Source organism: Thermobia domestica, chromosome 5 (assembly GCF_964235325.1).
Source record: "Thermobia domestica chromosome 5, izTheDome1.hap1.1, whole genome shotgun sequence".
NCBI lineage: Eukaryota > Metazoa > Arthropoda > Insecta > Zygentoma > Lepismatidae > Thermobia > Thermobia domestica.
In genome coordinates, this window is record NC_137458.1 from 128,020,324 (window position 1) to 128,045,458 (window position 25,135).

General features: G+C 35.1%; 1 protein-coding gene across 2 annotated transcripts in view; it reads right to left on the reverse strand.

Annotated features, from left to right (window-relative positions):
- LOC145686118 (TOG array regulator of axonemal microtubules protein 1) overlaps positions 1-25,135 on the reverse strand; it is a 539,413-nt gene that overhangs the window by 34,515 nt on the left and 479,763 nt on the right. For both annotated transcript variants that reach the window (XM_081759089.1, XM_081759090.1), the window contains one exon: positions 5,473-5,591. In XM_081759089.1, coding sequence (XP_081615215.1) covers positions 5,473-5,591 — 119 coding nt within the window. The remainder of the gene's footprint in view (positions 1-5,472; positions 5,592-25,135) is intronic.

The window sequence follows — 25,135 nt, forward strand, 5'->3', positions numbered from 1 at the left end:
AAGCGCGCCAGAGAGATATTTGCTGGCTATATTGTTTGGATAGCTCCAGCCTCTTCTGTGACATTCCCTTTAGCTTATGCTATCCTAACTTTCCATTTGTCACACTTTATACTCAATGCTGTTTATAATGTAGTACCATCTGATCGTCCTATCTGGGAAGAATTTACGCCTCAAGTAGCAGTCTACACAGAAGCTATTCCATCATTCGTCATGGCTGTCTCCAGTGAAGGCCACTCAGTTTCCTCAATAGTGACCTATTCATGTTACATGATTCCTAGCTGTTGCAATAGCTATGGATATATCCTGTTAATGTTCTTATTTGTTGCGACAATATGCTTGTATGTTGTTTACGGAAACGCATTCGTAGAGTGCCTTTCCTGCATGCTATTGCACATGTTTTGTACTTAGTATGTTCAATGTCGCCATTTCTACAATTGTCTGGTTCTCTTATAGAATCCTTTACTAGGTAGGTCACACTAGATTCATCTCCTCCTCCTATGACTCATTTCAAGTTGATCCATTTCTGGTATCCAACATGCTAGATGGAGATGCTTCGGATATGAGCATTCGAGTTTCTTGAAGTATTTGCTTCAGTCTCTTTAAGAAGTTTCGGAAGAACACGCTGGACCTTTTTTAAAGCTTTCTACAGTAGTAAGATTTCATTGTCTTATTACACCCACATTTGCATTCAAAATCGAATTTTGTGTGTTCTCAGTAACTTTATGCCTGAATTTTTAAAACGTTAAACGATCACAAAACATGAAACAATACATTTTCTGCTCTGTGTGTTCTAACTCGTTAGATTATAGCGAAGTTGTTCGTTCTTTAAACTGATGGTACTGATGATACTCTAGTCCGCCAAACCTTTTCTTTACGATAAGTAGTTTATAAAATCAAATCCTCCAACAGCAATGCAGAGTTTTTGAAAACGAAGATCCCAACATAAATATAAACGTACCATGCTTCAGTCGCCTACAGCTCATTCTGAGTATTATTGGGACCAGGTTTTCTTTCAGAAAATGTTACCTAGAGTCCAGAGGGATTCAAAATCAAAATGTGTCGGAACAATGTTTGCTAAAGGAAGTGCCCATCAGAAGAGTGGTATGTGGTAGCAATTTATTCATTTAAGCTCTGTGAGGAGGAGACATCTGGAAGTGCAAACCTTCTCAGAAGTATGCCTAGAAGGAACACTGACGGGAATGTTTCATGGCCGACAATTGAGATGAAAATAAAATGCCGCCCCTTGTCCCACATACTACTAAAACCGCTTCAATAGCAAAAGCATAGTTGCCACGTTTTAGAAAAAAAATAGAATGAAACAGAGATAAAATGTAAAGGGAAGAAACGAAAATGAGTAAAGGACAAATACTAATATTAATAAAGAAACCTGGTGATTTTTTTATGTATGTCATCAGCGCAGTAAATAAGAGGTTACACTCTACGTGACGGCGAAATACGACATTTCTATATTATCGGGACGCTATTATCAGCGACAGACAGTTAACTTTCAGTTAATAACAATAAACGCCGCTAAGTTCAAATACATCACAGGAAGAGAGAAAATCAATCATATGTGATCAGGTAAAGGACTATACAGTTGAACCTAACAGTTGTAGATATTGTGACACCGAGCACATCGATAATTATGAAGCTACTGATGTGGAACCTAGTTGCTATTTCTTTGCGACCCTCTGGTACATTGCGCTCAGGGCACGTGCCTTCTTGCCCCATCCTAGAAACGCCTCTGGTAAGTTGAGGTACTGCGTATCGAAAACCCATGGAGCTCCTTTATTTTCAGGTCCAATAAAATGTTCAAGTGTACATAGCTTAATATCAATTCTACGATTAGCCATAAATAAGATGATATGTAGTTCGTACTGAATTGATTTGTGAATTGAAAACCTGAAAGACACCTGAAGGTTTCAGGGAAAAAAAAAAAAACGCGAGGAACAACGAACCGTATCGGAGATATGATAAAGTTTGGTAAAATTTGCAACACTGTTTAAAATTATGTGATTAGGACAACTTATTGTAATTACAACTTTCAAAAGCTATTGCTGTAACGTTATAAAAGCGACAAAAGGGAAGAAATTATAACTTTTAAAATTTCCCTCAAATGCTGATATTAAGCAGTATAGTAATCTCTACCCGTGTTTATCTCGGGAATACGTGAGGTATCAGATTGTTGTAAACAGAGCAATAATCATTACGCCTATTGAAAACCATCGAGGTAATTGGATGTGATATTTATCTAAGCCATTTTTCAAAATAAACCTCTCTTTAAAAAAAAAAAAGTAACATTTTCAACTCCTTGTAACTTTAATCCCATGTATTCGAAATACATCACATTATGGTCATAGTATTTGATACTATTGTACTTTGGATATGCATTGCTGTCACTCATGCTTTTGTTATTACCGCTGTAGAGAACCCCAACCTGGATGTTTGTGATATTGTAGCGTCCTTAGTCTAAACGCTGAATAATAATTGTGATATTGCAATTTTTCGTTTAACATGTAGATTTGAAGTGGATGGTAATCTGAAGTAGTGCAATTTGAAGTAAAATACAACTTTAGATTGGGTTGGGAATACTATTTATTTGGTTGGTAAAGTATGTCAATTACCCTTGTTGATATTCGGATCGTAAAAATATGCGTATATAACTATATATATATATATATATATAAAGCATGATGATAATCTCATTTAAAGTATAGAGTATGTCAGTGTTCTCAGGTTCTTCAAAATTGCCAAGAAACGTTATATATTGCAGTATTCTAAAATAATATTCTAGACAGATTTTATTTCGATTATATACTTTCAGTAATTTCATGTCCTGCACATTTCGAAAACAATGCACTTGTATGAATGAAGAAACTATCTATTAATATCGTTGTCAAAAAAAAAAAAACTATTTCAGTGTGTTTATATATATTTTTATGTATATGAGTATTTTTAGGTATTCTAAATAGTTCATGAAAAACTAATATGCTTGTAAAAATGTATAAAAGTAGCTGTAGTGTATATTCTTGTAGGTTCATAATTTGCAATAGTAGCTCCTCTTTTTTTTAACGTTGTTTGAATCAAAGCATTTTAAGTAATAAATCCTTATTTATAAAGTTAAACAACATTTAAATATTTATTTACCTCAAAGAATTATTTAATTTTTATACTAAGGTAATTTATACACACCGAAACTTATCCTAACAGAAGTTACGAAAAGCAAACATTTGCCCAAAATAATTAGTTTACAATTCTAGCCATGTTCTGCTGTTCTTTAATTAATATTAATTTGTTTGTTGAAATTGAATTAGATGACGACATTTTATATTATTTAGCTTTCCTTTCCAAATAATCAGTTTTGTCAAGCAGAGTAATGTGAAGGTTTCCAATCTTATGTGAAACATTAAATTTGTAATACATTTTGCAACATTTAAATAAAGTATTTATAAATGTAAAATTTACCTTGTATAACACTATATTTACAAGTAGAAGATAGGAGAACGTTGTTCAATGCGGAACAAAATATTGATACAATTTGTGCCACCTTGAACAAAGTTTCCTGTACTTCATTCATAATTTGTACTTAGCAGATTTGTGTCAACTTATAGCCGGCTTATTATTATTATTGTTATTATTATTATTATTGTTATTATTATTATTATTATTATTATTATTATTATTATTATTATTATTATTATTATTATTCATTTAGTTGCAATGAAAAATCATTGTTATTGGCTGTTAATTAACTAGGTACTTTGGTAGATTCATCCTATAAAACAGGAACGTTATTTGAATAACCACTAGCAGTGTGGGCGACATATTGACTTTCGGATGACATTTAAAATCGATTGGCGTTTCCGTTGTACATAGCATATATTCTGACGTAAAAATCCGAATAATTTATCTTGCCCTTAAAGCAATTAACGCAAACCTCAGAAAGCGACAGGAAACAATCAGCAGGAATAAAAATGTAGATCGTCCTCGTCCTTTCCACAAAATTATGTATTGTTTTGCACTATTTGAAAAATTTGTATGAGACAATTGTATGTGAATTACTGTTAGGACTGTACGATACATTTCTGCCAAATTTAAGCTTCGAACTATAATAATTTTTGTAGATTTTTCTGGTAAAAAAGAAATGTTTTTGAACCAGTAGCTTGTAATGATTGATTTCACTATGGGGTAGTAGCGTAATATGATCAAGTTTTCTGTCTGCACGCCGTAAAATGTTTTCGTTATTCGTCGTAAGTTAAAGATAGTTTGAAGTGACTGTACCGTTGCTGACAGTAATGTTTGGAAGTGGGTTTGAGAATGTAATTATGGGCAGGAACCAGGGACGGATCCAGGACGGACTTCTGGGGAGGGGAGCGGTGGATTGTAATACTGCTATTTAGAACTACTTTTAACAGCTCGAAAACTCTGGGATGGGTTTTATTTAATATAAAATAAGAAAGTTTCCTCCTCTGGGGGGACGTTGCCCCCCTCCCCTGGATTCGCCCCTGGCAGGAACCAACTTAACATTTGGCGAAGTCTGTATGTCCAATTTGTATATACTACATCATTCATGTTGAGGCCCTGGCCATTCAGAACAAAAATGAGGACGTCTATAATCTTATAGAATTCACTCGTAATTGTAAGAATTGTGACACTATCTGCAGTTCATCAAAATCAGTTCACATGGAGTGAATCGACAGCTGGATAAAAAGAAGGCCTAATGTATGATCATCGCCAGTGGTCTTCTGATAAACTATGCAACCAATAGGCAATTGTTAAAAGTTGCTATTACAATAGATGAAAGAAAAAAATACTCTATTTTAAATTTTAAAAAAAATATATAAACAATGGAAACACTTCTTGCTTTTAGCTAACAAGATTTGTCAGATCCTTTTGACTAAACTTCTTTATAACGTACAGTTTCCTGGAAAATAAGGGACTAGTAAGTGATCTTCTGGTAGTACCTTGTTCAAGTTTTTGATAAACGATTGTTCATACAGTGCAGAACATAAACTAAACCTCTCACAGTCATAGGATTTCCCCTTTAAGACAATATATCGCATCACTGATCCGAAATCGTGGTAATAAACTTCTCCAGGTATCGACGCGCTTGGTCACTCACCTGGTTTTGCCCCCAGTGACTTCTTCAGTTTTGAAAACCGTCAGAATTCATTGCGAGGGCATTTCGAATAAGACTTAAGCAAACTTCTCTAAATGACTGCAGACGCGTTTTGATGGTTTTGTAAATAGCTAGCAACGGTGTGTGGGAATAGACGTGGATTATGTTGAGTAGTGACAGACATCATTCAAAATAATAATATTAATGTGCGAAAGATATGGACAAACTACACATTACTGTTTGGTAGGTACATTGAAATGGAATTCCTGACAACAACAACAACAACAACAACAACAAAAAATACTTACTAGTTAAGTTTCATATACTAAGTTTATACAGAATAAGTAACTCACCTACGTCTACGGTGTTCAGACCTAGTTCTTTCGCCAAGGATCCATTGGTACGAGTGAGATGGTTTCTGGCAAGCACTGGCTTCTGTGGTATTGTGTTGGTATCTTTTATCACAGAAGGACTGTAAAAAAAAATATTTTTTTTTTTTAGAAATATATTTTAACATGAAATACATTTCTTTCATTTTACTTTACTTTAGAAACAACATGCAAAGATAATTTTAATTATCCCATGTATACTGCAGAATCAAGTCGATCATTTGGTTCTATTGATAGAGTCATAGCTATACTAACTTTTCCTGACGCAAGGTAAACAAATTATTTTCGAACCTCATCGTGAAACTACGGTAAACGTCTGGTTTTAATATTGGAACTGGAGGTGACATATCTACTACTTCCAAGAATCTACAAACAGAGAATCTACAAACGTGCAGATGGGATCTACGAATATTCTTGGTATTCGAAATTTATACAAAAAATTCCTCTCTATCTTTTACCATGTTTTACTGATACTCGTCGACGGACAGTAGGACACTCGGTCCATATGGAGAAAAAGTCGAACGCATTTAGAAGTAAAATCCGTAGATTCCGGCTACAGGCGACTTTTCTGGTATTGTTCCTGCCGCAGCAGACCCTAGAAGATCAATGCTGTGGTGCAGATTTTTTGTACTGCGTAGTGTCCGTACACAACCATGTAATGTTTATCAAAGTACATAACCATGATTTTCTGTACCCTGCACATACCGACGGAGGATATACATGATTTCCATCTACTTATGGATGTACATATTGGTCCTGGCTAAGCAACGAATCTGTATATAGCTTGCTACAGAAAATCTCGTGTGAGTTACAGAATCCCGCTAAATTTTGTCTGGATGTTTTAGACTAAATATCAGCATTTTTCCTCTCAGTGTACTTACGCATAGTAGACTTTGGAAGTCTAACAAAAATATGCTTAAAGATTAACATACCTAGCTTAGCATGTGACTTATAGTAGGATCATGATTACCATCGGGGATCAAATCTGAATCTCCCATACAAATAGCAAAAGTGCTAAACATTTACTCACATTGCAGCTTGAAAACAAAACTATTTTATTACAGATGAGCGAAACTGTGTCTTTCTGAATCTAGCAAGCAGTATTACATAAAATTTTTCCAAATATATATCTATTTTTTTTTAATACATATTGAGGAATATCTTCCAGAGCTATACCTAGGAAACAAGGGGTACGTCTAAAAGTTCCTATGTATGTTTTAATCGTTTGTTATATATAGACTGATTTATAAGAAGAGGAAGAGAAACTAGTTGGGACATTGGCTAAGAAGGAACTGTATCATGAGGGACGTACTACAAGGTGGCAGGAAAGAGAGAGAGAGAGAGAGGAGGAGGCGAAAGAGACTACAATTAATGGACGATATCAAAACAGGAAAATCATACCTGAAGACTAGAAGATCGTAGAGCATGGAAACTTTTCACTTGCGCCAACTGACTTGCCAATAATGGCAAAGTACTTTTGATGATGCTGATGTTTGCTGTTTCCCTTTAAACTATATTGACGTTCGATAATCCGGCATGACCAGTGCTCCGAATGTGGCGGATTAAAGAGAGCCTAATGTACTAGAGTTATCGAAAGAGCGACCACTCCTGTCTTACCCCACATGAGTTTATTAGACAACACCGTATCAGTACGTTTTTTCAAGATTATCTCGTTTCTTCTATTTTTTCATTCGTTGAATTCTTTCATTATCATTCCCATCCATTAATCATATTTGTTTTTCAGCCTGCAGCGCGTAGTTACGAAACATAAGTTTTCACTTTTTAATTCAAGGCAGGATTCAGTATTTGTTTAGTAAAACTAATCGAAAACCTTTGACCTGATTGCTCATCCGGGGATCCGAAACTGAAGTAAGAGCTATATTCCGAGATAAATATGCTATCTCTTTTATTATTGCAATTATCATTACAATTCACGAATTAACAAACCAAACTTAACTTCTTTCATCACTTCGACCGAAATTTTACGTTGCGAACCAAAAGACTTAGTTGATGAAATAAAAATAAATTTCGCTTATATTATTATTATTATTATTATTATTATTATTATTATTATTATTATTATTATTATTATTATTATTATTATTATTATTATTGGTGTAATATTTTTAATTCGAAAAAGAATGTCATATAAATCCGGTTACAACGAGAGGAAATAATGTTTTAAATCTGTATAGAAAAATACTTTTTTTCTGTGAGGATGCGGGTAACAGCTGAAATGTCAATGTCAATGTCCTCTGTTTGCAGCTATCATTAAGCTAACGTGACAGGTGCACAGACTTTTCATAGTATAAATAGCACTAGGACAAAAGCAAATAACCAACAAAACTTTCCAGGAGTTACCTCGACGAGCTTTTTTTTTTTTATGTTTAACGTCCTACGTAATGCTCTGAGACTAACAAGGCAGGATACCCAGGTGTAACACACCGATTGTGATAAGATTGTACAGACATAAAGAACATTGAAAAAGAACTGACACGTATTTTTATATATATATCGGCCAACAAGCGCATTGAAAGGGTCAAATAGGGGCATAAAAACGGGGTCAAAATGAGATTATGTGGAATATAGCGAGAACGAGAAGAGATATCGGAAAAGGTTAAATGTACGAAATACTACCCATAGTCGACGCAATTCAATGAGGTAGAACGCACCCATGAGAAGAGAGCAGAACATCCGGAAATTGACCAATCACGTGTACATTGTCACAATGTGTTGCGGAAGTGAGCGAAAAGGGCGATAAGGAGCAGGAAGAAAGAAAAAGCGAAAAAAGAAAATGTGTTTTTGCTTTGGGTGCATACACCACTCATATGCGAAAAAAACGCATCCTTCCTGCGTGTTATCCCATCTTCGGGCATTCAGATAAATCTGCGTCTCTTTCGCATACGGGCAACGTACGCACCCAAAGCAAAAACACGTATTTTCTGTTTTCGTTTCTTCTTTCTTTCTGCTCCTTATCACCCTTTTCGCTCATTTCCGTAACACATTGTGACAATGTTGTACACGTGATTGGTCAATTTCCGAATGTTCTGCTCTCTTCTCATGGGTGCGTTCTACCTCATTGAATTGCGTCGACTATGGGTAGTATTTCGTACATTTAACCTTTTACGATATCTCTTCTCGTTCTCGCTATATATTCCACATAATCTCATATTTTGACCCCATTTTTATGCCCCTATTTGACCCTTTCAATGTGCTTGTTGGCCGATAAAAAAAATACGTGTCGCTTCTTTTTCGATGTTCTGTATGTCTGTGCAATCTTATCACGATCGGCGTGTTACACCTGGGTACCCTGCCTTGTAAGGGGGGCGGTGATGATACGGATGATAATGGTGGAGCGAAGAAAAGTGGCAAGAAAGGCGAAAACCCCGAGAAAACTCATGCACATCGTGTTTCATCACAAAACTAACTTTAGCGAGAGATGAGATAAAAAAAAAAAAAAAAAAAACTCGCACAGAAGTGAGCGCTCTACCACTAACTCACCGCAGCCCCTTACTATTTAAAAGCTTGTAACCAGGCATTACACTTTTTCATATTACAATACATTTTAACGAAGCAAATCTACTGAAATTCCGGCCAAGGAAAGAGATTTGTCCGTTACTTACAGTGACCAGCATATATTTTGACAACCCCTTCATTTATTATATCAGGAAGTAAGAAGTTAAATTATGCGACAGTGAAAGTCTCAAATAAAACAAACCATTGTTTTCAAAGTACTTAAGAATTCAATAATTGAAATATTTTTCACAAAATAAGTTTAGATGAAAAACATTAAAAATATTTTATTCTTCTAATATAACATAACTAAATCTAACTTAGCCAAACTATGGCCTTTAACAGTTTATACTACGATCCCGTCCTAAGTGTTGTTTTTTTCTTTAATTTTTCAAGCCTTTCCAGAAATTCGTCTTAACATGAAAACACCTATCATACAAATATCAATTTTAAAAATAAATCAGCAAATAATTTAATAAAATTAATGAAATTTTGAATATTTTTCATATAGATACTTTTTATTTATCAAGTATTTTCGATTTATACAGGGTGTATTAAAAGGACTTTACATCTTTGGAAACTCATATTGATTTATTCATTTATCTTACAGACATGGTTTTGGTGTCATTTTGTAGCAAAATACATAAAGTTTTGACTTACGTAGTACACTAGTTCAGAAACTAGCTACCGCAAGCGCTAGTGGGAGTTGGAGCCTTTACTGGTCACGACCGTGCTAGCTGTGTGTTGTGATTTGAAGAATCCAAGTCTGCAACAACTGTGCAACGTAATTTTCGTACAAAGTATGGTAAAGATCCTCCCAGTAGGACTACTATTTATCAGTGGCGTAAGTGTTTTATTGAAACTGGATGTTCGGTAAGACACAATAAATCTTCAGGTCGTTCCCGTACTTCTGAAGACGTTGTAGAGCAAGTGAGACAAAGCTTTGTGAACAGTCCTACAAAATCAAGCCGGCGTACTTTTCGACAGCTGGGCGTTCTATACATACACGTAACAATTTGGTGTGTATTGAGAAAACGGTTGCATCTCAAACCATACAAATTACAAAGGGTGCAAAAATTAAAAGATACTGATAGAACTGCTCATAAGGAATTTTGTGTGGAAATGCTACATCGGTTGGATGAAGATTTCATTCAAAAGATTATTTTTAGAACCTCTTTAACTATAAGGTAAAAAAATGATGTATTTTGCTACAAAATGACACCAAAACCATGTTTGTAAAATAAATGAATAAATCAATATTTGTTTCCAAAGTTATAAAGTCCTTTTTGATACACCCTGTATACTATATTTTTAAGAATCCGCCGCATTCAGTAACTGAGGGGCTTGCAGTGCGGGGAGACCCGCAGGGTTTGGGGGCCCACCGCGAAGCAAATGCCAAGAACTACAGGCTACAAAAAATGAGCTGAATACGTAATATCCATTTCCCTGAATAACATTATTTACATTAGAAAAGAAAAATATGCTCTGGGTGAAAATTCATCCATTCTAGCAACATCAGTTTAAAAAATCATCTTAGCACTCGAAGGTTAAGGGAAAATAATTTTTGCCTTTTTCGGTGAGTATTAATTTTAATTGTAATTTTATTATATTCCATGGATTTACTAACCATTGTCTTCTACAGGAACATAATATAGTGGGAAGTTAATGGACATGGGAAGGAGGGCCCAAAAATAATCCTGAGGGGGCGACATTTTTGCGTTACGTTACTGGCCCCATTCTATTATAAATATCGTAGTGTTGTACACTTTCGAAACCATTAGCTAAGAGCAAAATTCCATTGCTATCTTTTGTTATTTTTATGTAGAAAAGATTGGCCTTATGCAGAGTCGTTCTGACGCGTGATTAGAGACGTACTAAAGAGTTCGAGTAACATATGTTTCCTGCACTAGTCAAACTTTTAGTACGACGGTAATCATATATCAAAATGACTCTGCATAAGGCCTAATGTGTTTATTCAATCAGCTTGCAAGACATTAATTAATAAATTAGTCATTAACAAGCCAGGAATTTAGAGCCCATTGCACATTACAAAATCCTGTGCAAAAAACGTCAGGGTATTTTTCTATGCTAGTAAAAATGACTGAAGTATTTTGTTAAAATGATTGAAGTATGCACTTAACTAGTTTCATAAGATACATGACATGCTTTAAAATATCTGTAAGTAGAGACGTGAATAGACACTGCCTGCTGTATTTTCAAGTGCATGATGTTTTATGCAGTAGATATAGGGTCTATGGTTAAGTCGTTCATGTAAACCAGAGGTGTTCACACTTCTGTAATTTATGAACTATACAAAAATTTATAGAATTTTGTGAACCACAGTTCCCTAATTTCTATGTAAAATCGATGCTTCACGATGCTTCACCAACTAGCAGGAAGTGGAAACAGTAATGACTGACTTCTTTACTTCTAAGGATAAGACGTGGAATCGAGGAACTGGCAGGAAGGTGGCTGCAGACTGTCCAATACGTTGGGCTATACTTTGAATGTTTCATTGTACACCTTGTACTATAATAAATACAGGTACGATGTATGCCAGAATATTGGAAGACTTATGACTTATCCTTGTAGTATAGATGGCGCATATTAGGGCCTCAATTCTTCCTTTCATAAGTGCTTTAGGTTCTAAACAACATGTCCGATGGCTAGCTCGACGTATTGAACTTACTATTCTCGATTAATAAACAAGTGTGCCTACTTTAACTTAGGCTACTACGCACATTATCTCAATGTTATTTTGAATACTGTGTGTATGTATATGGTAGCATATGCGTTGCATACGTAATAGCATGCTGCCTTTATTCTATAATTGGAAAGAAAAACAATTACAGTTGTATTGACCTTATGTTTTGCTATTTCAGGTCATGGCACGTGGGTTTCGATTTTTGTAAATTATGACGTAATGACCATGACAAAGTCACGTAAAAAGGATTGAATATAACTATGAAATCAATTCAACCCACGCTACTACATAAGCACAACATGTTAGGCGTCAGATAGTTGCATAAATGGTTTAAATGATGAAATTTTCTTTTCGCTTAATTTATTGATTGAGTAGAAACTGGTAATTGTAATGTATTGTACTTACCATTTGGTTCCTGAATGACAAAAAAAAAAAAAGTTTAGGAAATATTCGCAGGGACGGATTTAGGGGGGTCAATTCGGTGCATTTGCCCCGGGGCGCAGCTGGTTGAGAGTATGTAGGGGGCGCCATTTTGATGCAAAATTGGGAAGAAGGAGGGCAGATATAAGTCTTTTCTCCGGGCGCAATATTTCGTAGATCCGGCCCTGAATATTCGTATGGGGAATATTAAGTGTCGTTAAGAGTTGATAACAGTGTCAAAGGGAAATCTTCGTTTTTGAGCTAACTTCTAGGTTAATTCGTTCTCACATAAGGAGGACACGGTGGCCCACTGGTATAGTGCTTACCTCTAGTGCGTGGGGTCCCTGGTTCGATCTCCGACCAAGTAAGTTTGTGGTGGACAACATCGTGTCCGTGGATTTTCTCGGGCACTCTCGTTTCCTTCCACTAATTCTTCCATCATTAACTTGCTTGGACAAACATGCGAGTCCGAACCTACTAGAAGCATGTTTGCCGGTGTACAAAGGATAATAAATTAATAATTAGCTGATTTTGTTTATTTTCAACACAAATGTAACAAACACTAATTAGTTTTCCTGTTTAGAAAAAGAATACCACAGCATGTTGTCCTTTAATAGAAAAGATACTAATATATTAAGTAAATGCTAAATGTTTTATTCGAATATAAAATGTTCGAACTGTTAGCCTCTAGAGCAGCCATTTCCAACTGGCTTACCTTATGACGTAGGAGCGCGTTTTTACGATCAGAGCCACGACAGAGAGAACAGGTTAAGCAAGAAAGGAGAAGGAACGAGGTAGGAGAATGAAATAAAACAAATATTGCCATTGTACAAATAGTTATGGATCTATCTAATTGCCTGTTATCAGTGTCTTTATCAATGCTAAAGTTTATGCCTACTCCTTGTTCTCCGTATGTGGTTTACAGGGAATGAAAGCAGCAATCTGTGGAGACATTAGTGTTACTCACAAGACGAGAAATAAGGCTGTCTCGTCTCGTTTTGTGAATTTATTTACAAAACTTATGCCTTTTCTCCTCCCACCTCCAAATCAATTTCTACTGCAAGACGCCATTTTATTCCGAATACAAATAATTGTCAGATCATATGGAAAAGTTGCCAGAAAAAAGAAACTGTAAAAGATAAAAGATAAAGAAACTGTAAAAATTTCAACCAAAGTTTCCAATGCTTAAGAAGTGCATTAACGTCTCTTTAGACCAGAACATTTATTCACAGGAGTGGCACAAAAATAACTTGCGTCTTTAGACAGGTTAAGGTACAAACTGTACATATCTTTGAGGGTCTTAAGAGTCCCTATCACTGCGAAATTAAAATACCGCTAATTTTACATTAATTATATGATATCTTCAAATAGAGAAACGATGATTGAAAGTGGATCAAGACCTCCCTAGACGATGTTATTTTGCATGAGGTACCGTTATCAGGAGTATTCAAGTAGATTTCCGTTTGCAGTTATTTAGAAACGCGAAAATAAATGCCGATTTTTCAATATGGCTGGAAATCGAAAGCAGATAAATGAGTCATGATAACGATATCTCACGCAAAATAATATTGTCTAGGGAGGTCTTGTTCTACTTTTCGATTATCTTTTATCTATTTGAAGATATCACATAATTACTGTAAAATTAGCGGTATTTTAATTTCGCAATGATGAGGCCTCTTAAGAAGGGTTGCCCACTTTAATGGGCTTAATTTGATTTTGAAGTGATCAAAATCTTCCTACGTTAGGAGAGGTGTACGAATGGTGAGATATAACATTTAAACTATATTTATTACTAGTGTTCGCAGATTCTTTTTTTTTATTATTAATATTATATCAATTTATAGTTTTTATTCTATGAATCATGTAACACTGTGCTTGAGATCTAAGACTTGGGTGAACTAGTGTTCTCCGTGAGACTCCTGAAATCTCTCGTATCGTCTCGATTTTTATCTCGAAATTGAAAATATACGTCTCGTCTCGTACGCAACACTAAAATGGACCAACAAGTTGAAAATGACTGCTGTGGAGTGTAAGTTCGTAAGTTTGATCTGAGGCCAGTATTCTAGTAGAGCAATAACGTGTGCATGGAGTTTGTTTTGAGTGTATTCTTTCTACTGTTTCACAATCGTCTCCACTGAAACCTGTCTAAGTTGGCAGTCACTAGTTTCCGGATTATGTCTGATGTGAGTAAATTAACCATGGCCAGTGGCGTATTTACGATTTTGTTTCGGGAGGGGGGTTTGCTAACTTTCGGGGGGGGGGCTTTGCTTGAAACGTGAAAATTCTGCAAGATATTTCATATACATTACTATAGTAAGTAAGATTTCGGGGGGGGCTTAAGCCCGGAAGCCTCCCCCCCTAAATACGCCACTGACCATGGCAAAACACTGATTTGTTGATGTCCTTCCAAATTAATCAGCAAGCCCTTCTTCCCTGCGAAATCTTTCTTATAGTAACAACGCAATAAATATATTCATCCAAGTTGCCTATCTAAAGTTTGAACTAATTTCCGGGTATTTTCTATTACAGCATATGACATACAATATAAAACGGAACGGGACTAAGAACAGTATTTAAAGCACAATTTGTATTACGTCCTTGTATATCTTATAGCGTGTTGCTTGCCATAAGGAGCAAATCAGTTAAAGATAAGACCTCTCACCAATTTAATCTCCTTTTTAATAAACAAGGTCACCTTTCGATTTATTGTTTCTTTTTTTTCTTTTTTTTTCTTTTTTTTTTTTAATAAAAGTTCTTAACAACATGCGTCGGTCGGCTATGTTTAGCTTCCTTGTTCCCCCTTTTTTTATTTAGTTTTTCGTGCATAAAACAAGTATTTTCGTGTTTTAAGTTCGTTTCCACCTAAAAATGCAAAGTAGCTGTAGACAGGAAGTAAAACTACAGCTCCCACTGTCCTCCTGTCATGTTCTTCCTACAAAGCCTACCATACTCTCCTCTGTCCATCAGCCTCCGCAGATCGATCGCACGGATTTTTTTTTTTACCGCAAGTATGACGTCATTAACTCTTAAAGATATAAATCTCGGGGAAGTGGGGTAGAAAATTCTACTCTGAGAATCTTACGAGCTCATTTGTGTTGAGTAGAAACTCTGCAGTTAATCACGCACTTTGTTCGTTTAAACAAAATCGAGATGCCCTTGGAATAATATGCAACAAAACTTAGTCATCAGTTTTCCCACAAATCTTAACAACACTATGTACTCTATTATTTCAAGCAAAACGATAAAATCAAGTTCGTCATCTTGTGACTTTGACTCATATTTTAAACTGATCTATGACTGTAGCTGTACTATAATTTACCAAATGAGCTACTTCAAGCAGTTTCGTTTGTTTGAAAACATTTATTCGGTAATCATGGTTGTTGAGAAAAGAACTATAAACGGAGTAAAGTTTCGACTTTTTTTTATTAAAATTAAAATTAACAATAACGCTGAGGCATATGATACGCGGCCTTAAACATATTTAATTAAAATGTATCAAATTATTCTGAAATTAATTTCAAACAAAATACTACATTACTTCTGTACTATTTTAAAATAAAATATATTTAAAAAATAAATTAAAATAAAATTACCATTACGTGTATACCACGTAAAGAAGTTTGGTTAGAATATTGAAAGTAAGTGAATGGCATGCAACCAACTTTATTTTCAGGTGTGGTTGTGTTGCATACTATCAAGGGACAAATTAATGTATAATAACTGTGTATGAGAATATATAGGGGGAGGGTCTTAACCGGATCAACTGGATGATCATCTCTAGCAACTAACTCAATTCTTAACTTTTGCCCCCTCTAATATATATCCTGCCAAAATTCATAAAATAATTCTTAACATTTTGTGTCTTCCCGCAGACGAGCACACACAGAGGCAGGGGTAACTATATAAGTGAGTTTAGGTTGGTAAACCAAAGAACTTAATTCAGGCCCATATTTATATATTGTGCGCCCCCTGTGCTCTAAATAATTTGCCGTCCCAGCACAAAATTTGCTGCCCTTCCCCCCTCCCCGGAAACGACCAATATTAGAGTTGAATTCATAGTTTTTGGGGTTGCTGAGATGAATAGTGACAGTTTTAATCCAATTCAACTTCAAGGTCATACTCCACTCCCAGGGAGATGGTGATATTTTAAAAGTAATCGAAAACGACAGATATTAGTGTTGAATTCATAGTTTTAGCCTTGAATTTATAGTTTGAACTACGAATGTTGAATTCATAGTTTGAATTCATAGCCTCACCGGCATAAACATGGGACGCAAAACTTCATTTTATTTTTAAAAATCCAAAATTTTTCCGCCTCCTAAAATCTGCCGCTCTGTGCTCGAGCACAGAATAGCACTTACCTAAATACGGGCCTGACTTAATTAGAAAAGTAATAAAATACTCCACTCCAGTTCTAAAATATTTGCTGGCCGTCTTGAACAGATTAAATCCCTATATGTTTACTTAAACTTTAACGTTCTTTTCAGCACTGAGGCTAGGTGAGACATGGATATAGAGCATAATGAAGGATCGGAAATCAGACCTTGATCTTTCACACCCATCGTGCCTTCCCTAACAATATAGCAACAAGGAGCTCTTAAGTATTTTCAAGTTTGTACACTAAAGCAACTCCCCAATTGTCCTCACGGCGTTAGATGGACACCACAATGCCAGCACCATCTGGTGAATACGAAGGTCACCCATCTTTGCTCGGATCAGACTGGTGCTGTGTGTGTCTGCTGATGTCACGAGGAGCGGTATTCCAGAGGGGCTAGAACGGTACCTTTTAATACACTAGATCACTGATTCCCAACCGGTGTAGCCAGATACACTAGTGTGGCACGCAGACTGACAGGGTGTATTGCGATATTTTAGAATTTAAAGCATTTAATAATAAGTCAAAATCAATTTTGAGACAGACTGTATCTGCCAACGTCTCCCGCGGCAGCAACAACGCTTGTAACGGTAGTACTAAATCGAGTAACTACTTCGATGGGCTTCGATGGGATAAAGAAACGTACGGGCTTACACTATTATTATTATTATTATTATTATTATTATTATTATTATTATTATTATTATTATTATTATTATTATTATTATTATTAATAATAATAATAATAATAATAATAATAATAATAATAATAATAAATCAAACAAGTACGTCGCGGTGTAGCAGGAGTTCAGTAAAGTCTGTCGTCAGTCGAAGAGATAGGGACCTATTTCACTTGTTCTGAGTTATTGCATTATTAAGTAATATTATTAATCACAGTAGTGCTGCTTAAATTCTATTAATTTTATCCACCCTTGATTTCGAAAGATAAGTCGTTCTGTTCGTTAATATAAGTAAATCAAATCTTAAAGAGTATAGACCGTGAACTAGAGAAGGTGAAGGATGGTGTGACATTGTATTCATTAAATTGTTTTCGTCAGAAGGGAAGTTATTTTTAGTTTAGAAGAAACAGAACAAAACACCTGGGATTTCAATTGTTTGACATTGAATCCTGCTAACATTCAAGGATTTCTACGAAATGTCCTTGCTTCCAAATTGGTCAATATTTAATGTCTCTCTTCGAGTGTTGTGTGTGTGTTTTCTTTTTATTCGGAACAGAAATCAATAAAAAGGACGAAGGAACAACGAGTGGTCTTCTTTACACGTACTGTCACAACACCGACAGTGTAAAAGCTAATCAAATTAATATAATACATTTACAGCACCCAGGGTCCACCGGGTCCGGAACCCACAAAAAAAAAAGAAAAGAAAAAAGAAATTCCTAACAACATACATTTGTACACTTTCTCAATAAAACTATACAGTGCCTATGCAGAGCCATTCTGACGAGTGATTAGTGTCATACTAAAGAGTATGATTAACATATGTTTCCTGCAGTAGTCAGGCCTTTAGTATTACGCTAATCATACCTCAAAACGACTCTGCATAGGGCTGTACATGTTTAACGGGGAAATCATTCAATTAATTTACAATTACTTATCGTCTTTTCGAGTGCAGAATAATAAGTTCTACCCCTTGAATACTACGCAGACGTAGTAGCTTGTAATATTGGATTCCCCCCTGTCCCCAAAGCTTGGACCCCCCTAAAGAAATATTTCTGGGTGCGCGCCTGACTCACAGAAACAATATTTTACAATTATGTGTTTACAGCAACGTATACATGGCAAACAGCACAGCGATACTTTTACAATATTATTTTGCGAATAACGAAAAAAAAGTCTAAAGAAAAGACTTGCACTAATCGATAGATCTTAATGAGCTGAACAAAATTATATGGGAAAGTTTGAATCCTCATGCGCAGTTTTCGAGCAAATATATATATTTTTTGTAAATCTAAAAATTAATGCTCTACTGTAACCACACGACGCACTGAAACTGATAGTGAAGTATACTCTCTATCAAGTATTTTTTCTTTATATCAGCAGGGTGACAATACCTAGGATCATTAATGACATATGATCAGAAGTTACGATGATTAAATCTTAAACTTTTTGTTTAACTTTAAATATTGCTCAATGACGAGACAATATTAATCAATAGGCAACATTAAGCTGAACAAAACAACACATGCTTCAGCGTAAATTCTGATGCGTATTGGACAAAATAATAAAAAAACTAATTTTTCTAGCCCTTAAAAAATGCCATTCGTTACTAATAATAATTGATAATTTTATTCTATTACAACAGACAGATGTGTCTTAACTAGGCTTTGGCTAGCTGGGGAGTCCGCCTCAAGACCCCCGCATTTGCTCAGCCTACGGTCTCGCCTCTCTTATGTATCAGCTTTTGCATCAAGAGTAAATTTCGTGCATTTGCTCTTAATATTTCCTGAATTTGGCCTACTAGGGGCTTCGCCCCCTGACCCCCATGTTTACTCAGCCTATGGCCTCGCACCTCTTAAACCCACAATTCTATCAAATTTCAAGTTTCTTTTCGTATTTCAACTATCTAAATGATAAGTTTTTATCCCAAGGAAACACCCAATTAAATAACATGGGAATTTTTTCATAGCCCCTTTAGACCTAAAAATATTCACTTTTGGCGGTTTTCCTGTCGATTAGTCCCGAAAAGCTAGAACCATGTCAAATTTAATCATTGTAGATTTACAGGAAGGACCCAATAGTTTTGAGGCGTAGATGTCTCATATAAATAACATGAGGAAAATTTTTCAGTTCCCCATTAAACCACTCTAATTCTGGAAATTTTTATTTCTAGTGATCTACTCAGGTAACGCTAACAGAAATTTACAAGCATACCAAACTTCAAATTTTTATTCCAATTCCAAGTACCTAAAACATGAGATTATAGGCAAAAAAAAAAAAAAAAAACGAATAACATGGTAATTTTTCTTCATTCTTCCCTTTAAGAACCTCTAGAAATTAAAAATTTTCATTTTTGGCATTTTTTTTTGTAAATTAGTCCCGGAAAGCTACAATCATGTGAAATTTCAACTTTCCGTGTCAACCAGAAGTTCCCCTTTATTCTATGTCAGTTCATGTAGTTTTACATATAGTTAGGATTGCATCATTTTTTTCATATTATAGAGCTTATATCTAGAATTTTTCGATCATTCTTTATTTTGCATATTTTCGGAATTTTAAAGTCAGAATTGTCATTCTAACAAAAAGAATATCTCGGTAGAAATACGTTGGTACAATTATAGCAATTTTTCCTCTATGCTAGGTTATTTTGGTTGATTAATCTAGTTGATCTGTATAGTCTTTGTATTAAAATTCTAAAGCTACTATCATAACCTAAGTTGATAAATGTAAGTAAAGCCATGTAAATAAGAAGAAAGAGTTAACCACCTCAAAACCAATAATAACTCAACCAAATGACAATCTGAAATGCTTCCGACATAACACTAAGACGACTCCATTACAGTACTGTTTAATAATTTGTATACTTCCTTTTTCCGTAATTGACGTTCACATATCACATAAGGAAGAGCACCCAGAATTTTAAACGAAGATTTGATGGATGGGCGCACACATAAGTTACAACATGCAAAGTCTTTGTTCTGTTAACTTGAGTAAAGGAAGTAAACACTCACGCTATGTAATGTATTGTATGGTTAAACAGTGAAGTGCAGTTACAATCATGTGTATTTATACCGGTATTAAACATGAGCCAAAGGATGCGTGACATTACATTTCCAGTGCATAAGACTTCTCTATCAAGTATCAACAGGTTGGGACCAACCACAATGCATTCAATGTTTACATTTCGTATTACTTCTTGAAAGTACAAACTGTTTTTTGAAACATTACCATATTGACTCGAATATAAACTGCACTCTGAAATTTGAAGGAGTGGAACAAACAGGTTCATATCAGATTATAACATGAAGGAAGAAATCTGGTAATCATTTACCGGTACATTCCAGGAAATATATAATTACATAGGTATATATTTAATCGTAAATACATACAACATGTAGTAGTATCAGTACCGAAAAAACAAGGTTACAATTATGTATTGTATCCAGTGTGCGAATTAGATAATCTATATTGGGGGGGATAAAATTAGGCCAAAGGACATAGTCTGAAGGTTCAAATTTCAAAATGAGACAATACATGCCTTACTCCCCATATTATATATATATATATATATATATATATATATATATATATATATATATATATATATATATATATATATATATATATATGTGTGTGTGTGTGTGTGTGTGTGTGACATCTGTAATAAATAAGAGATTTATTAATTCAATAAATCTACCGACAATAACTATGCACATATATATTGTCTGACATACACACACCCCACTAAACCTTTCTGAACGTGTTTTAATGTTGTACTCACTCTTGTCCCCGTAGCTCTCTAAGGTTTATTCAGTTAATAATTTGGCTCGAGCGATAGCCATGATCACAAGCATATGTTAATTTTTCCACTCATATTGAAAGCTTCCACTTTGCATTAATACATACAGGTTGCGAAAAGAAACCTACTTCAGTCTTGTGAAAACCACTAAAATTATCAGTTAAACCGGACATTTTTTTCTCTTTTTTTTAAAGAAAATCTAGATATTAGCCTATCAAATAAGAAATGGATTGTTGCTGGTCCCGATTTCTCACATCAAGATCAAATCGAAGCCCAAATATTTAAAATCTCTCAATTCAAATTTGGAGCTTGTGCTTCTACTTCCCGCTAAAGCTGTGCTCATCACGACTTTTTTTCTCCAAATATCGATTCCGTGATGGGCACGGAAAGTCAACACTTAAAAATTACTTTACTGTTAGGTTGAAGATGAGTTGATTCACTATGGGCTACGTTATTCAAATAAAGTAAAACATTACACTGAAGTTTTTCAGACAACATTAATTGCGTGGACAGCAAACTGTACAGCGAAAAGATGGAAAAATGAAGGGTTAATTTTTAAAAAAACCCGCTTCAGTTGAAATGCTTATACAGACACGGACAATGACACGGAGAACCAGTCGTATTAACAAATGCTGAAACAAATCTTGAATTATTCGCTTATTCACCTAAAAATCACCTTCATTAACATGTCTGCTCACTAGGAGCGTATCCCCCAGCGTGTACGTTAACATATACTTACGAGAGAATACCTATATCTCAGATTTTAAGTACAGTTTCAAAAGTTCATTTCCGTAAACTGTAAAAGCAGTGATTACTATGCTAATTATCACAAATTAAATGCAACTTTTGAGTTGCATACACACAACCTACTAGGGAATGAAGACCATGTGCTAACAAAGAGTACACTAGAAAATGAAATAACATGTTATAACAAAAATTAAAATAAGATGATAATCGATACAAATATAGAGGATGAATATGACATATCCGAACTTCGCCAAGTATGGTAGAAGAAGCTATTTGTTTACTTCTTCTTGGCCAACCGCTAAGAACATTCCTAAATCGATATGAGGCTTTGTTATACGCAATTAGTACATTCAAATTCACAAACGATGACGAACTGAAGGGTACGAAGGTACAGTTGCAAGTAACAACCGTAGTCATAATAATATAGTTCTACTAAACGACGTTGAAAATAGTGGGTAATTAGGTGGTAAGTAGAAATGACCAAAACTGAACAGTTTACATCGATCATTTCGAAATACAGCTAGAAGATTAAATTTACAAGAAATAACAAAAATCAGTGAAATTTGGAGTTATACTAAGCATAGTTTGAGGGGGAAAGCGAGCATCCCCGGTGGGGATACTTCAGCTGACTTCTTTGGGGGGGAACAAAATGTGATTGAGGGGGAAAATCCCCCTCATCCCCCCCCGGTAATTCGTACCCTGATTGTATCTAATTTAAAAGTAGATTTCTATCAACAAACAGTACAATATTTGTTAGGCAATGAATTTTGTTTATTCTCCGCCATCACTATGTCATTACTGATTTCACTTCCGACATTCACTCCCTCACTGTCACTCTCGCTACTTTTTTCTCCATCCCTCCTCCCAATCAAAATGGTAAAATCAAAGAGTAGGTCTATATTATGAAAAATGTCGAGAGTTTCGACAATGCTGTTACTGGATAACATTACGATATCGCCAATTCGGCGGCCAGTTTCTACAATGCTAATGTAGCATCTTTGTTATTTCAAAATGAGAATACCGTGTGCGTGGGTTTTCTCGGGATTCTCACGTTTCCTCCCACTTGCTTCATTCCACCATTTCATTCATTTCTCATCATCACCGTTTTCTTTAGCCTAGCCGGCATAACCGCGGGACGTAAAACGTAAAGATTTCATTTAATTTCATTTCAAAACGAGAAATAAGCACATTTTTAGAAGGATACGATCTATATGACGAAATGTCAATTTGTGTAAGGACACACAAATATAAGAAGCATCCTAATTTTTCACAATCGACATTTGCATAAAATGTATGGCTTATATTCGGGTTAATATGGATATTATATTAGGGATTTGTGAAATAATAATACGTAACAGTAAATATACTTACAGATATTAAATTAAAACGTTGGATAATTTTTTTAGTAGTTAAATAACCATGTGTACAGATGATACAGAGGATTAACACAGAGAGACAATTTACTTATTGTATTATATGTTTGACTTTACTGGTAGTCACAGAGCACGAAGTTTATAATGAGAAACAAAAATATCGAAATAGTAATGCAACTTGTTTCCTGTGTAGAATTTCATTTTCTTGTTGCTTCGTTAATCTTGTTAAAAGCAACAAATAGTACGCTGAAATTTACCAGTCATTTCCAACTGGCTGTTCTCTGACATAGAAGCACTCATTTACGATCGGAGGACGGACAGACAGACAGAACAGGTAGCGCACGGGATGAGAGGGGATGGCATGAGGCAGAGGAATGGAATAAACACATGATGGCAGTGTACGAGTCAGTGTAGACAATGATTCATGGAGTATTATGTGCGCAAAACCACCGATGCTCATTTTGCCTGTCACCGTTCTTTCTGAACAAAACCTGCAAAAAATATACTTTGGTATTAAGCATATTTACTGAGGGAGAGAATCTAGCCCATTTACTTAAGGTAGTAAGGTGAGAATATCCCTATAGGGTATGAATTATTCACATAGTTGATGCAGTGTAGTAGGCATAAAACTAAAATAAATACATAAATGCGAACAAAAAGAAGCATCTTTATATTGTTACATTATAAAGATGGAACTACTTGCTACAATGAGCTATCAGATGGCAATGTTCTGGAATTAATATTGTACTTTGGAACTCTACTTGAGCCGGTTCCAAAGTTAGAAATTTAAGTATAGGTATGTTAGTTTTTATGCAGGAGTTTTCACTTGTCTTAGCATAAACGCTCCTATTAGGTAGGTTTATCCCATTTGTCTACGAGATTTGGCATTCGACCCACTTTAAACTAAATTTCTTCGCGGTTATACGGTTAGCGTATGCACATTCGGCGTGGGAGACCCGGGTTCGACTTTCGGTGGAAGCTCATGTGGTTCTGATCCCAACGTTAAGCTGTAGATCCACATCTCATCTAGTCTCGCTGCTGAAAGAAACGATAAGTTCCAAACCAACAAACTCACTTTAGACTGATAGTCTCGTCCTGTATAGGCTTTTTAATCCTTCATATTGATCTAGTAGCTAGCGTACATATCTTTGCTGCATGTGGTTCCAGGTTTGACTGGCAGTGATGTCATTGAACGCATTACGGTGGTTCGGATTCTACCAACTCTTGTATAGTTTCGGTGCTGAAAAGGACGCTAAACTTCAGCGAACAATTAATATATAACCTCATTGCTGATAAAGGTCGTACTTGCAAAAAAATCAATCAATCAACCAACTCTTTTAGTGTCCAGAAAATCTAATAAAGTATTATACTTAAAAAGATTTTTAAGCGAAATTATTTTATTCTAAAATGCAGTAAAAATGTCCCATATCATTGTAGGTCAAAGCTTCACAAATTATTTTGCAGAACCAAAGGACAAGGCTTCCAAACTTATCTTATGGTATGATTAACAATGTATGATTTTTTGACAGCTCCTAATGGTTCTTCAAATTAAACTAACACACATCTTACTTATTGAAGATAAGAACTATCTGTGAAACAATCATTGGTGAACACACCGGAGTTTATATTTAGTTCTCAAAATAATTCATATAAGCATAATTTTTGAAGTAATTTGACTCGAAATATTGCATTATCATTGGAGGTAAGCACGAACAATCATAATTTAAAGAAATAAAAAAAATGAAGATTTGAAAAAATAGACAAATAAAATTGAACTTACATCCTGTAACTTACATTTCTGATAGCAACAAAATAGGATTTTTGGTAGGTTTTAGTTTCTGCAGATGACTCAAATATCGTCAGGGGTGGTAAGTAAGGAAAATTAAATTTTTAAAAATAAGTAAGATGACCAAGTTATACACGTATACCCAAGAAAAGATCGTGACGATGAAATACTTGGTAGAACTTTAAAAGTGATTCTGATGAACGTAACGATGGTGATGGTAGAGATTCAGA